At 39.5% G+C, this 14602-nt stretch overlaps 1 protein-coding gene and 1 long non-coding RNA gene across 2 annotated transcripts; one reads left to right on the top strand and one right to left on the bottom strand.

The window, feature by feature from the left end:
• Window positions 1-384: 384 nt before the first annotated feature.
• Window positions 385-14529, top strand: LOC108893210 (four and a half LIM domains protein 1). The gene is made up of 6 exons (XM_018691076.2): window positions 385-525; window positions 11895-12074; window positions 12163-12337; window positions 12624-12793; window positions 12988-13174; window positions 13586-14529. The coding sequence occupies exons 2-6, from the start codon at window positions 11919-11921 to the stop codon at window positions 13735-13737; spliced, it is 840 nt and encodes a 279-aa protein (XP_018546592.1). The 5' UTR covers window positions 385-525; window positions 11895-11918; the 3' UTR covers window positions 13738-14529.
• LOC108893214 (uncharacterized) lies at window positions 534-11883 on the bottom strand. The gene is made up of 3 exons (XR_007815316.1): window positions 4737-11883; window positions 1589-1636; window positions 534-1063 (listed from the first exon to the last, which is right to left on the bottom strand). It is a non-coding gene; the product is annotated as an uncharacterized LOC108893214 (long non-coding RNA).
• Window positions 14530-14602: the final 73 nt, after the last annotated feature.

Below are 14602 nucleotides of genomic sequence, written 5' to 3'. Positions count from 1 at the left end.
CAAGCCCCATTCCATGAGGCTACTAAATACTCATTTGTCATGGATAACCTCAATGACAACTGAGCACACTCCATCTGATGATCAAGACTGAAAAGCTCAGGATGAAGCTTAGTGATTTCCAAAGTCATTTTCTGCTTGTTTACTTTTTCCAAAATTATGTTGGCAACAACTAGTATGTACTGGTAAGATAACATTATTACAAACAAGCGAGTATAAAGAGACCTTGCTTAGCATACTCACACAATTGTTCTCAAAAGCTGTTGTGAGTTAACGTCACATTTAATATGGACTTTTATTTTGAAAATTTTGTAATTTTGTAAATTCACCGCACTTCTTTCCGGGCGTCGATTTCGTTCTGTTTTGAAAGTAAACGACTCTACTTCCGGTCTGACCCTGGTTGGTTGTGTCTAACTTGACGAAGCCTCGGACCGCAGTATTTATAGCGTGTGAGGGTCTCGTTAAAGCGGAGTTCCGCTGCCTCCAAAGAGCCGCTCATCTACCGCTGCGGACATCACTCTGATCCCGGTAAGCTGGCTGATGATTTATTCCTCTGCAGTCTGACCAAACCTATTTCTTTTAGTACACGTTTTTAGATCTTGTAGGTGTGTTGTGCAGTTTGCACTTTGAGCACGTAGGACATATCACGCCTGATGAGATTATCCCCAAACTCCGAGCTGCTGTTTTATCTTTTATTAATCCACTGTACAGATATGGCGGTATAGAGTTATTGATCCTTATGAAAAGGCAGCTCAGAGTTGATCACCTATGTATTATAGCTCACTAACAAACTATACAGTAGCATGTTACTCTGTTCTTCTCTGACACATCCTGAGATTTCATACACACTTCATTTGCAAAGCAACATTTTGATATCCGGAGAGGAAACAAGCTTTAAAGTTGTCTGGGGCGTTGGCTGTGTGTCTGTCTCTGTAAGTGTGTGTGTATATATGTGTGTGTGTGTGTGTAAGAGGTACAGTTACATGCTGACTTGTGGAAGCCTTGGCTGCTCCTGAAATCTGTTTCCAGTTAGGAAGTCTCCTTTTTTCACCCAATGATGGAACTGCTGAAGCAAAAAAATGCATCACAGAGGTCAATTAAAATTCCTGTACTGCTATTTTTCATTGTCCTGTGTACGTGTGTGTGTGCACACATCCATGTAAGTGATGCATATGGTGTCAGTGTTGGATCTACCAGCCACTCTGCAAGCAGTTGTGAAGTAAATTCAAGATCCATACATGTGATTGATCCCTCTCTTCAAAGTTCAGGGTGTGTGGAGTTTTGAATCTTCAAGTCACTGTGATGATTCATAAATTGCTAAAGAAAGGGTCATTTATCTGTCAAATGACTCAAGACAAAAAGGGGAAGGATAAATCATGAAGGAAACATGATGTTGGAAGTTGTGAAATAATGCCTTCATGAGCGTTGCAACATCTTAATATAAAACCTTTGGATATAGGCTCAAGAGCGCTGCAGATGAATTAGATGAATATTATTGAAGTCATATGGAAGTACTTGTAGCATTACAGTAAATTCTAACAGCACACACCAACACACAGTAAGTAAACCAAGACCCATATGTGTGACTGACCTTTTGCCGAGGGCCGCGGGGAGTTTTCAGTGGAGTCGAAGCTGGTGCCTGCATGTTAAAGAAATTACCATGAGCTCAGCCCCATAAAATACATCACAGGCTCATAAAACTTAATGCAATTTGTCTGACTTCACGTCATGGTAACTCCCTGTTGTGTTTTGCCTGTTGTGATTTTAACAGGACAGATTATAAACGGGATACTCGCACTCTGTGTTTTTCTTTTCATTGATCCCCAATGGTAAACTCATACTATTTAAGTAGTTTTTAAATAGAGATTTTAATGGACTTCTGCACTTTTAGCGTTCTGACATGAAGGTGAAACAGCCTCTCACTGTTTTATCTTTGACCTGCAGCCATTAAAACCCATTGTGATGTATGCGGATGTTCTGACATTAATCAGTGGTTGTGAAATTAATGGAAACAAAAAGCTTTTGTGTTGCTTTGTATTACGTGAAAACAAAGTAAAGCTAGATAGCTAAGCATCATGAATGTCTTTGAGCAAACAGGGAGCAGCTGTCTGACCAATTAAATAGTCACATGTTACAGGTATGTTTGGATTTAAAGAACAATTTGGGAGATTTTCTCAGCCACTTCTTGCCAAGAGCTACATGACAGAATCAATACTACCAATGTATGTTTGTTAAAGCAACAATATCCAACTTTTTTTTAATAATGTTTTCTAGTTGAACTATTATCCAAAACGTATCTTAATGTGGAGAAGCTTCTGGTCTTCTACTCTTCTTGCTCCAAGGCTTCAAGGGAGCAGAGTGGTTTACTTTCCAATCTCAAACACTAGCTGAATATGAAGCCATAGCCACGAGACAGTTAGCTTAGCTTAACATAAAGATTAGGGACAGGGGGAAACAGTTAGCCCGCTTAAAAACAGTGCTAAAGGTCACTATTTTATATACATTTTATATACCATAACTTGTTTCTTTAGTCTGTGCAAAAATTGTAGTAGTAGTAAAACAGAAGTAGTAGTAAAATAGTGTGTAAAAGCGTACAATAGATTACATGAGGGACTATTTCTTGGCCGGGAGCAGTGACTCCCTGGAGTCTTGTCGTCACTATGCAATCAGTGACGATCGGTAAAGCCTCAACTTGTAATGTGAGTTTGTAGAGGTGCTAGTAGACTAATTTTTTGTCATCTTGGGACTGAGCCAGGCTAGCTGTTTCACTATTTCTAGTTTAAATGTTAGGCTCAGCTAAGCATCTCCTGGCTGTAGCTTCATATTTAACAGACAGATGTGTTCCCAAAATGTCAAATTGACCCTTTAAGCTTATAAATAGCCACAGATGGGCGAAAGATTAATGAAAAATCTGAATAAATGAGCAGAGAAACTTAACACACAGAGATTAAACAGTGTAAAATTTATGGTACAGAGCATAGAAGCTGTTCTTGAAGCTGCTTACCAAGACACGTAATGTTGTTTTTTCCTTTAATTTGTCACCCATCTGTGAGTTCATTCAGCCCTGTGGTTTAACTGTTAAACTAATGGTAAATGATCTAATGTTTGGTCCTGTGAAGGGAAAATTTTGGTTAATATTTATATTTCAATACAGAAAGTGTTACGTTTGGCATTAAGTTTAGAAATGGTTCTGTTCGAGTCAGTGTTTGGTGAGAATCTGGAGGAATGGTTAGAAAGCTGAGATTTGCAGGGATTTTGTTGGTTGGAGATTTATGAGGGGAGATTGGAAGAGTTTGGAAGGAAACAGACCCCTGAGACAGAGCCGAGGGCTTCAGTGTCCCAAAAGATTAACATTACATTTTATCGTTAGCTTTGGACCTTCAGAAATTCTTCAGCAGGACTGACTGGTCTGACATGGGGAGGGTTTGCACACACATACACATAAAATGTCATGGATATTCATGGAAATGGAAATTGGTCATACACTGCTGCTGCTGAAGGTTTTTTAGTTTTGTCAGCTGCTCTGTTCTGAAAGGCATCTCAGTTACTGACCTGAGAGCTGAGGGAGGAAAAGGAGAGAACAGCAGATTGTGCAGAAAACTGTGCGTGTAACTCAAGACAAAGTGAGTTAGGTTTGAGTACAGCTAACCAGCAGCTTCTGGTAAAACCATCATGTCTGCCCTGTCGTAGTGGGACATGCTGGGTTTCTTTGACCTCACTCTACACGACGTAGATCTGTTGTATCGGCTTTATTCCAGTGTCTGGAATGTGGCTCACCAGAGCCAAATAAAACAATTATCTTTCTCTGTAGGCTGATGTGGAGTAAAAATGTTTAGTTGAACTCGCTGCTCGGTTTCAGATACTGATATTTATTTTTGAGATTTAAAAAGTGATTGGATTTGAGGGTGGGAACGCTCTCACAGTGATGTTGTTGCAGTTGGGCCATGATCAGTGTTCCCTCTAAGCTGCGCGCCTGCGCAATCGCGCACTCCTCCCGTTTTCTCCGCGCACAGCAAAACTATGTAGCGCATAAAATTACCGTGTGCATGTCTGATGTTGCTCACAGTGGTCCAAGGAAGTCTCAGGGAGTTTGTGTGTATGCTCAGACACATGAAAAATTAGGGGTGACACTGGCCATGATAAGACGATACTGTGACATTTTCATATCAACAATGGATTAAATGACTGCATGTAATGTGAAAGGTGTTGCTCATTTCAAACCCACAGATAATTATTAGTTGGCTCTACAGTTAACCTCTGCTCTGTAGAGCTTTTTACTGTCTTTCAGCACATGTTTTGGTTTTATGGACCATAGCTGCTAGGTTGTGAGTAGCTGGTGAACATAGTGAAGCATTAAGCAGCTAAAGAGCTAGATGTTTCTCTCAGGGGGTGGTTGAGACCAAAAACAGAGCTCAAAGAAGAGTAAATATTTAGTTGGATGAATACACAACTCAAAATGAATGTTTATATTGTTCAGTGTCTGTTAAATAGGCAAATGGGCTAAAATGTGCTTAAAGCAGGTTTAAGCAGTATGGTTTTCTATTAAGTTATTTTGTAAATCAAGTTAAAGTCTGTCTTGACTCAAGTTTTTCATATCATGAGTCTGTGAGAATATCTGACACACCCAGAGAAAGCCTGAACTTCTTCTTTCTGTCTGAGGCACAGTTGTGTAGAAATATGCTTTAAATAAAAATAACCACCCAATTAGTTTGTGGACATTTCGGCAGCTTCATACTCACTGGTCTTGGTGATGCAATGCATTCTGGTCTCTTGAGGCTTCTGTTGGTTGAGACATTGATGTGACTGTTTCACTTCTTCAGTGGATGTCTTTTTTGTGAGATCATTGCAGTTGTGAGTTGAGTAAAAAGCTCTTGCTGCTTCATCCTGAGAGACAGAAAATTGTGAAATTTACTGTAGAAAACTTAATATTTTCGCACTTTTAAACAAATTTTAAGGTGCAAAATGCAGTTAATATCTTAGAGCTGAAACAATCATCAATTCAATCAAAAATAATCTGCATGGAATTTGTTAATCAAAAAGTCAAAAACTGTAAGTGTCTTCTGGTCTCAGCTTCCCAAATTCTGATATTTGCTAGGACAATGTCACCTTGGGTTCTGGAGTTTTATGGGTATTTTTCACTATTCTCTTACATTTTATACAACAATCAAGTAATTAATTGAGAAAATTATTGACGAATCAATAATCAATAATGAAAATAATTGTTAACTGCAGCCATAATTTCATTTTTGTGTAACTTTTGTTAGATAAAGCAAACAGGACAGTAGTGTCATACAAGTATATTGCTGATGATTTGAGTGTATTTTCCCTTTAAATAGTATCCCTTAAAGCAGATGGATGTCTTAATACAATCATGTTAAGTCCGTTACTAAGTTACAAAAACAAACCTTCAGACTTCCTCAATTTAAAAGGTCATTTCTCTCCCAGCCAACATCATGGCGTCAATAATGACTTACCTTGACACTGAAACAATGAGTGACCCTTTACACTGAGGAGGTGAATCCATTTAAAAGCCATTATTCCTTATTTATTCCAAACTTTAAAACTACATTACACACACAGTGGTGGGAAATGTAAATAAAGAGAAGTTGAAGAGCATTAAAAGAGCTCAGATGTGAATCACAGCTCAGGATCAAGATGAAAATGAGATGAAGATTTTTCACTGCTCCAACCTGAATCTGTTTTTAAGCTACCAGGTAGTCCCATTTTACTGGCTGCCGTACCAAATTAGTGATTTCGGAGTCACCTGCAGCACACTGAATGTAACAGAAGTTCAGCCAGAGTTTAGGTTGATGTGGATCTGTAGGCATTAATGAGATTTTCATGTAAAACGCATTGATAGCCAAGTACATTAAAGAATTCACTGAGTGTGTGTGTGTGTGTGTCTGTGTGTGGATGGTGCCAACTTCACCGTCATGATGGAGACTTCCTGTTTCTCAGTTTTCCACTACATTCTTCAGCGATAAGCTCATGCCAACACACACACACACACACACACACACACACACACACACACACACACACACACACACACACACACACACACACACACACACAGACATACACAGATGGTTGGTGCAGACACTCTAAAATGGTACACACTATTTCAGTTTGTCTGGTCATGTTTGCCCTGGCTGATTTCTTCCCTCTCTCTGTCTCTTTATTTTTCTCTCTCTCTCATCTCTTGCATGTGTTTTAAACGTGTGTGTGACTCTCCTCCCGTACACAGGACATGATGTCACCTCTCTGTGCTCTACTTTCGCAGCACAGATCTCCCAACAGCAACGTGGTGTGGCAGGTTTCGAGTTTGTAACTGTTACAGTCGAGTGGCTGAAACGTTTAACAGAGGTGGGGAAGAGATAAACAAACTCAGGGTGAGCAAAAATGACAGAGAGAAAAGCAGGAGATGAAGGGATTGAGAGGAAATTTCAAGCTAAATCACTGGTAGTTTGGAAAGCTTTTAAATAAAGTGGCTGCAGACTTAACCCAAGGCCATGAATAGACAAAACCCAACCATAAACTGATCCTAACAAGTCTTGCCTATGAATCCAGAGCCTGATATAACTTATTCCTCTCTGCCATAGCCTTCTACTGCCGTCAAAAACTATTAAAACTGTTATACTGGGTGATATGTTGCTTCACTACCATGAACATGGATGCTGCAGTCATTACATGTGACTGTAAAAAGTCCTCAACAAATGCACCTTTTACTCCTGTCTGAGTTGAAGTGATAAAAAAAGACAAAAGGGGAAAAATGTCAGCCTTATCTTTTCTCCAAAACCACTACATGCTGTACCACAACCCTTACATCAACCAAGGAACAAGTGTAAACCATAAGATTTAATGTTTTTCCCTGTGGGGTGCAGATTTTTGCCTCTAAATGAGAGCCCCGTCCCCATAATGTGACTTTACGAACAGATTTACAACCCCACAATGTGATTAATACGAGTGCGCACACAGAGTTTTCCTTGGCTGCAGCACTGCCCTCAACCCTGCCTCCAGCTTTGACAATGTGACGCAGCTTCATTTCGAGTTAAACTGTTTCCACGGTGATCAAACACCAGAGTTTTGTATTGGCAGTCTGCAGAGAGGAAAATTATGTATACGTGCTGCCGGGCCATGACTAAGCAAGAATATTTACTGCAGAAAAACACAGAAAAGACATGCAGCAACAACTGTCCCCAGAACCGTCTGACGTCAGTGAAGTCTGATTTATTCCCCTCGTCCTAACCTGTGTGGATATTGGCTCACTTCCTGTCGGCCATTGTTTGGCTCCAATCAGATAACATTTTCACAATGTTGATAGATTGCTGCCTGCCCTACAGAACTTCATTTAACTCTGGCCTTGGGCATATCTACAGAAAGAACAGAACATTATGTATCAATCAATTAGTGAGAGGCAGAAAGTGCCAGAGCAAGAGGGAGGTGTAGATAGACTGAAAACAGATTCTAACAGGTAAATACCAGATGAGTGTCGTCGTTGGTTGGCCAGATTCTCTATCCTCCAGTGAAGATGAGTGGCCTCACCCAGTGAACAAATAAACCAGCTGCTGTTTTTTTTTTGTTAATAAGTAATGAATTAGCAGGTCATTGAAAGGAAGATGTATGTCCACTCTGCATGATGTCGGCCTCAGTTTGCAGTGTTATTGTCTGCTGGGGAGACAAGAGCACAAAAGAAGTTATTTAATCAACTTTATTAACTGTAGCACCTTTAACCTCAGCCACATAAATCTGTCAAACAGCAGCCTGACTCTGGGATAACAGACAAAAATATGCGCACACTGCTTAAGCCTAAGTTTAAATCTGTCTTTTATTACAGTATGTTATAATGTCAGCTACTGCTATGAATTTCTTTCCCCTTTGACCACATAGAAAAAATGTAAATAAAATGTTGTTGTCTTTGCATATTTTTTTGACTTAGCAAGTTTAATTACATACACTTAAAACAATCAAATAAAAAGACATTTAAAGCTCATCATCCTCAGTTTTTAACAAAAAATAAACATTTTCAATGAACTTTTAAACAGATGCTTTTTAAATTTGTTTAGTCACTGCTGTCGACTCAGTTCAAAGCAAATCACAGCAAATAAAGTCAGCAAGTCAAATGGGAAAAATAAACACAAAAGAGCCGATGAGTTGCACTATATAATTCAAAAACACATTATTTAACTACAGAATATTTAGGCTGCAAATGGTATATAAGGAGATGACTAAATTTCAGTTAATCCAATACTTTGGTTTATGACCACAACTTAAACATTCCTGTCATCCTGAACTGTATTTATGTTTCATGCAAAGTAGAAAATGTCAAATTTGCTGACATGCTAAACTAAGAAGGTGAACATTTACCTAAAATTGCTGCACAAAGCCACTAGTATGGCTGCAGACTTGTTAAATCATTTGTGCAGAGCTGAAAATAATGAGCTCTAAGGAGATTAAGTATTAACAGTCAGAGACCAAAGGGGGGCACTACTGAGATCAATATAAAGGTCATAACTCTCTTCACTGTGTCACCATCCTCCCAGATCACAGACTCAGGCCTTAACCTCAACAAACGAAAACATTTTTTTTTTAACTTAAAGACCTTTGAATAATGATTTGTAGATTTAAACAAGGAAGGTCCAGGGGAGGGGTTTTCAAACAAGAACAACATGAAGGACAAGTTCTTGACAAAAAGATCACATTACAGAACCTGACAGCCAACTACTACCTGTGTACACCTCTTACTAAAAAAGACCATGGGCAGATTTTGAGACAATGGGCCCCCTGGCACAGACAAGGAAAGGGCCCCCTTCCACACAGGAGCAAGACCCCTGGATTGAAAGAGATGTCAATTATTATTGTTTTGTGTCTCTTTGTAGTTGTTTTGTCTCTCTTTGGGTTGTTACATGTCTCTTTGTGGTTGTTCTGTGTCTCTTTGTGGTCATTTTATGTCTCTTTGTAGTTGTTTTGTGTCTCTTTGTGGTTATTTTGTGTTTGTTTCAGCAATATTTTTCAAGTGAAACCCCCTTCCCCCGTCGGGCACCTGTGCCTGTGCTGGTAGGCGCATTCAGTAATTAATCCATGATAAAGATCTATGATTTCGATTCCTAAAGCATCAGAACTGGTTATCAATGGGGAAAACAAAAGAAAAAAAAAATCATATCTGTCAGACCTTGCCTATAAAAACGAAATCCCTGATCCATCCCTTACTTTTTCTGAGAGCTTAAGGAAAATCACAAGAAAAGGGAGGATTTGAATGTTTGTGATCACAGCCCAAACTCGTGGTAACTTCGGTCCAGAGCCAAAAGCAGAACTTCCTCATGAATCTGTGCGGACATGCCACTCCAACCAGGAGGCCAACGTCAACGTTATAGCTTGTGGCTTTGGTGGTTTTCTAGGGAGTGGTCCATGTATGAGGTGGTGTGTGTGTGCGTGCAGAGGTTCTGTCAAAGACTTGTCGACGTTCCAGATCTCACCACATTAGTCATACCAGGCATTCCTTCATGTGTTCACCTCATTGTGCAGACACACACACACACACACACATACACACACCCCCTCTGCTCTCTCACAGCAGTTTGGGAGAATTCCTCATGGTCAGCCAGCGTGAACTTGATGTGGGAAATAACTCAGAGAACAGACTTCATCCATCTCTTCCTCTACATTTCTGTGTTTGTGCATCGTGTTGTGTATTATTTACCATCTGAAATCCTGACCCTGTAATCACAGCTCTGTGCTCAGAGCTATGGTGATCAACATGGTGATTTCAGTGCTATGTTTGGGAAGTTTATGTGTGATGTATTTTCGGGAAAGTGATTTTTGGACTCTGTGGTGTGAGGAATCAGTTATATAAGGATGCTGAAGACAAAGCTATAACTGAATTATTGAGCACAGTCCTCTGTCCTGTTCTGGAACTTAATTTAAATTGAACAGTAAAGTAAAACTACCAATAACACACTATAAAAATCTTCCAATAAAAGTAGAAGTTGTGCATTCAAAACCTTAGTTAAGCACAGATTTAGGCAAAATGTATCAAATGTAAGAGTGCTAATTATGCAGAATTTCAGGCCCTTGTATCATATTGTTGGATCTCCAATGCTAATGCTAGTATATTACTGGGTAAGCAGTGTTTTAATGTTGTAGTTGGTCGAGGTGGAGCTTGAAAATTTTAATCTATCTATAAAATACAATAAATGTATCAGATTAAAAGGTTATATATTTCCTCTGAAATGTACTTTATTGCATAGAAGTATTTAAAAAAAATAAAATACTTTAGTAAACTACAAGTACATCAAAGTGTAGTTATTCAATAACTGTACTTAATTATAATCCACCACTAGACTTGGACTTGGGTTGACAGACTCAAAACTTGGGACTTGGTCACCTTTGAAATTGTTTGCAGGAGTTAAAGTTGTACCTGATTATCATTTTACTGAGTATGCATAGTATATGTAGGCAGATGCTGCAGGAAAATAACAGAAAAAATAGTTGTATTAAAGCTCATTGTTGTTTTTTTTTATTTGTTTTTTAGTGATTTTCAGTGGAAAATATATACATATATTTTTTTAGGAACAAATTAGTACAAACTGGTCTTTACTTTAAACAGCTCTTATGTCCAAACGCCTCTAGTAGTTGACGTGTTTCATGCTTCAAAGAGACTCTCCCCTGCCGTTTACAGTAAAAAACATCCTTTTATTGTGGGTACACAAGAGCCTGGACAGAAAAACTGACGTGTCCTTAAACAACAAATTACAATAAATGGTTAAACTCCAGAGTGTGTGGAATGCAAACAGCATTTTAAATATTATCTTTAGGACTGAGTTATAGTTGTGACTGTCACCTGTTTAATACTCAAAATAAATACAGATAAACTCCTTTGTCTCAGACCTGCATTCATGAAAAGGAATTTTAGGACAAACCTGAGATTAAGTGACTTAACTACTAAGTCAGTCGGCTTACATCAATCTTGAAATAATATCTTCTATAATTAAAGGATTCAGATGTGTGTTGTTTTTGCTTCTCAAACAGCCATCAAACTGTGCAAGTTATCAGTTTTATGAGCTGTTTTATCAGGAAGAGATAAGATGTGAAGGTGGGGGGAGAACATATCACGCTCTGACATGAAAGCTATGCACATGTGCAAACACAGAAGTGGACGCACACAGAGACACAGATATGTGCAATAGGTGGTTGCTGTGCTTTTACATAAAACATATTTCAGTGTCAGAGCAAGTAATATGAGGCATCTTATCATCATCAGCAGCAGTAAATATCACAGTACTCATTCCTCTGAGACCGTTTTCTCTCTCTTCAGTCACATTAAGTGCACCAACAATGCCCCCATGTGGTGGTTTTAGGTCACGTCCTTAATTTGAAATATTTAAATACATGTGAAATTCAGTTCAGGTTAGTCATTGCCACTGAGAGCAGAAAACAGTGAAACAGAAACAGGAGAGTCAGCTGCAGCAGCTGAGGCGATCACAGAAAACAGACAGTTTTGATAATCGACAAAGATTAAACAGAGGCTCAGCTGCTTTTACAGAAAAGAAATATCAGTGTCAGAGAAAGTGAAGAAAAGCAGCTAATCAGTGACCTACAGCAGCAAATATCTCATCACTTGGACGGATTTATCTGAAACTTTTCCTTTCTTATCAGTCACACTAAATGTACGACCCTGTGTGGTGCTTATCTGTAGCTTTCTGCAGCGTTACAAAGAGGTCAAATTCAGCCATTTATCAAGTTAAAATGCCAACCACTGCTGGTCTGAGCTCAATAAATGTGAGGTAGAAAGTGAATATTGAGTTTTGGTTGCTACCTTGGGGAAATTATCATGAGCATTTTATGTTTTTGAGATTCAATGATTGATGAATAATTTTACCTTCCCTCCTCTGCTGTAGGTTTGAGTCTCGCTGGGTGTGACGATGGCAGAGAGCTCACACTGTTTCTACTGCCGGGAAGACCTCGGGGGGAAGAGGTTTGTTCGCAGCGAGGGCAGGCCGGTGTGCGTCCGCTGCCACACAAAGTTCTGCGCCAACTCCTGCGCCGAGTGCCACCGACCAATCTCTGTGGAGACAAAAGTGAGATGAGATGCAGTTTAACAGTGCTGCCCTTTCATTTCTCTCTCCACCCGCCTCTTATGAAAACCTGTCTCTCTTCCTCCATCAGGAGCTCAGCCATAAGGGCCGGTACTGGCATGAGGAGTGTTTCCGTTGCGCCAAGTGTTACAAGCCTCTGGCCAAGGAGCCCTTCAGCACCAAGGATGACCGCATCATGTGTGGGAAGTGCTGCTCCAGAGAGGATGCTCCTCGGTGCCACTGCTGCTATAAACCCATACTGGCTGGTGAGACTGATGACCTGATGAATCCTGACTTTGAAACTTTAATTAAAAAGCACTGCACTGGAGGGAGACTGGCCCCGTGGTCAATTCCATTAGGTGGCTGAAACAAAACACCTATGAGTTACCACAGTGGAAACCCAGTTGGAATTTAAAATCTACCCACCACACCCCCCAAAAAACAGTTAGCCATCACAATATTTAAGTACATGCATAATAGACATCTGCAAGTTGTACTTATTCCTTACTTGCTTCTGCAAAGCAGTACCAACTCTTGTCTTGTCTCCTGTAGGCACCGAGAGTGTGGAGTACAAAGGCAACTCGTGGCACGACGAATGTTTCACCTGTTTCAACTGTAAACGGCCAATAGGGTCGCAGAGTTTCCTCTCCAAAGGAAATGATGTTTACTGCAGCCCCTGCTATGACAAGAAGTTTGCCAAACACTGCATCAGCTGCAAGAAGGTAAAAACTTTTCTTATTATTAGGAAACAGGCAAGACCTTTTGCTATTATTCTTTCATAAGCAAATTTATAATTTACAGATGATCACTTAAATTCTTTAAGATTACTATATATCTGTGTTGCATGGGAAATTGTATCAATTAAAAAGAGGATTTTGATATAAACACTTAACTCTTCTCTCCTCTCTGTCTCCAGCCTATAACCTCTGGAGGAGTGAACTACCAGGACCAGCCATGGCACAGCCACTGTTTTGTGTGCAGCTCCTGCTCAAAGCCTCTGGCAGGGTCGAGTTTCACCAAACACCAGGACCAGGTCTTCTGTGTCGACTGTTACAAGAGCTCTGTGGCTAAGAAATGCAGCGGCTGCCAAAACCCCATCACAGGTAAACTTCAATCAACACTTAGGGTTAGATGATGAGACTACAATCCCCAGAGATCTTTGGCATGGCCAGCTGCTGTAGCCTTATATTTAACAGTTATGAAAGGGGCATCACTAACTAGCTTCTTATCCATCTACTGAACTTTTGCTGTAATGAGTGATGGCTGTGTCCAAATTCAGGAGCTGGAACCTCTGAATGAAGGTCTCCAAGTCCAGGTTTAACCTGTGGCTCCTCTCGAAATGAGACAGTCCAGCCTCAAAGACCAAACCTAATTTGCCTGATAAATAGGGCATAGGTCACATGATATTTCCTGGCACACCTGAATGGAAGGTCACAGCCCTCGAAACTGGAGTATGTTTATGTTTTTCATGTTAATATCAGATTTTTAAAAAGTAACCTCTCGTCTCCTCGCAGGTTTTGGTAAAGGAGTGAACGTTGTGAACTATGAGGGCAGCTCCTGGCATGAGTACTGCTTCAACTGTAAGAGATGCTCCCTCAGTCTGTCCAACAAGCCTTTCATTACCAAGGGAAGAGACATCCTCTGCACCGACTGTGGCAACAAGTAGTGACGGAGAGCCCGGTCATGGTCTAAAAGCAGTTTATGCAGTCATTAAGTTTTTGTTTGTTTGTTTTATTTTTGCATTAGGGCCCGAGTCTTCATTTCAATATTGTGTTTACTCATTATGTGACGGAACATTGAGACCAAAATGTAATTTGTGTCCGCTGTTGAAAGTTTTCTCTGATGCTGCATGCTAACACTTCAACATACACTGCGACAGAGGTGACTGGCTTTGTGCTAAAACTTTGAGAAGCCTGAAAGGTAAATAGTCTGGCGTTTCCTGTAATGTGATGCTACGTGTGAATCTACAGGTCAGATTTTTATTGAGCAGATTGTTGTGCTTACAGTGTATGCTCAGGTGTTAGCATAATGTTAGAGGTTAGTTTGTGTTTTTTTTTTTTAAATTCAGGAATCAATGCTTGTATGTTGCTGTTAGATGACACATGCATTTGAAATAAATATATAAACTGGGATCATTTTAATTGTAATTTTTCATTTTCTTTTAGCACAAAAATACTGCTTATATTAGTGACTTAACTGTCTTGTTTTTCTATGTTTGAAATGTGATATTTTCCTATGACCAAAAAAAGTGTTTGTTTTTTTAAATAATCAAAATGATATCTGTTTCTAACTGCTAATTGCGAAGGAATTACGATGCTTTTTGTATTTTTCAAGTTAATAAACTTTTATGCACTTTTCTGAACCATTTTCAAGATAAAAATAAATATCAGATTGGAATATATGCAGACTGCATGCCTTGATGTGTTGCTTAAATGAAATAAATGTTCTATGAAACTAAGCGTTACATTGTTTTTATTGATTTTACATAGATTTAAATGATTCGTGTTAATAGGAACAGGGTCCATGGAAAT

Source organism: Lates calcarifer, linkage group LG20 (genome assembly GCF_001640805.2).
Source record: "Lates calcarifer isolate ASB-BC8 linkage group LG20, TLL_Latcal_v3, whole genome shotgun sequence".
Taxonomy (NCBI): Eukaryota; Metazoa; Chordata; class Actinopteri; family Centropomidae; genus Lates; species Lates calcarifer.
The sequence above is the reverse complement of the archived record's forward strand: the minus strand, read 5'-3'. Positions and strand labels throughout refer to the sequence as shown.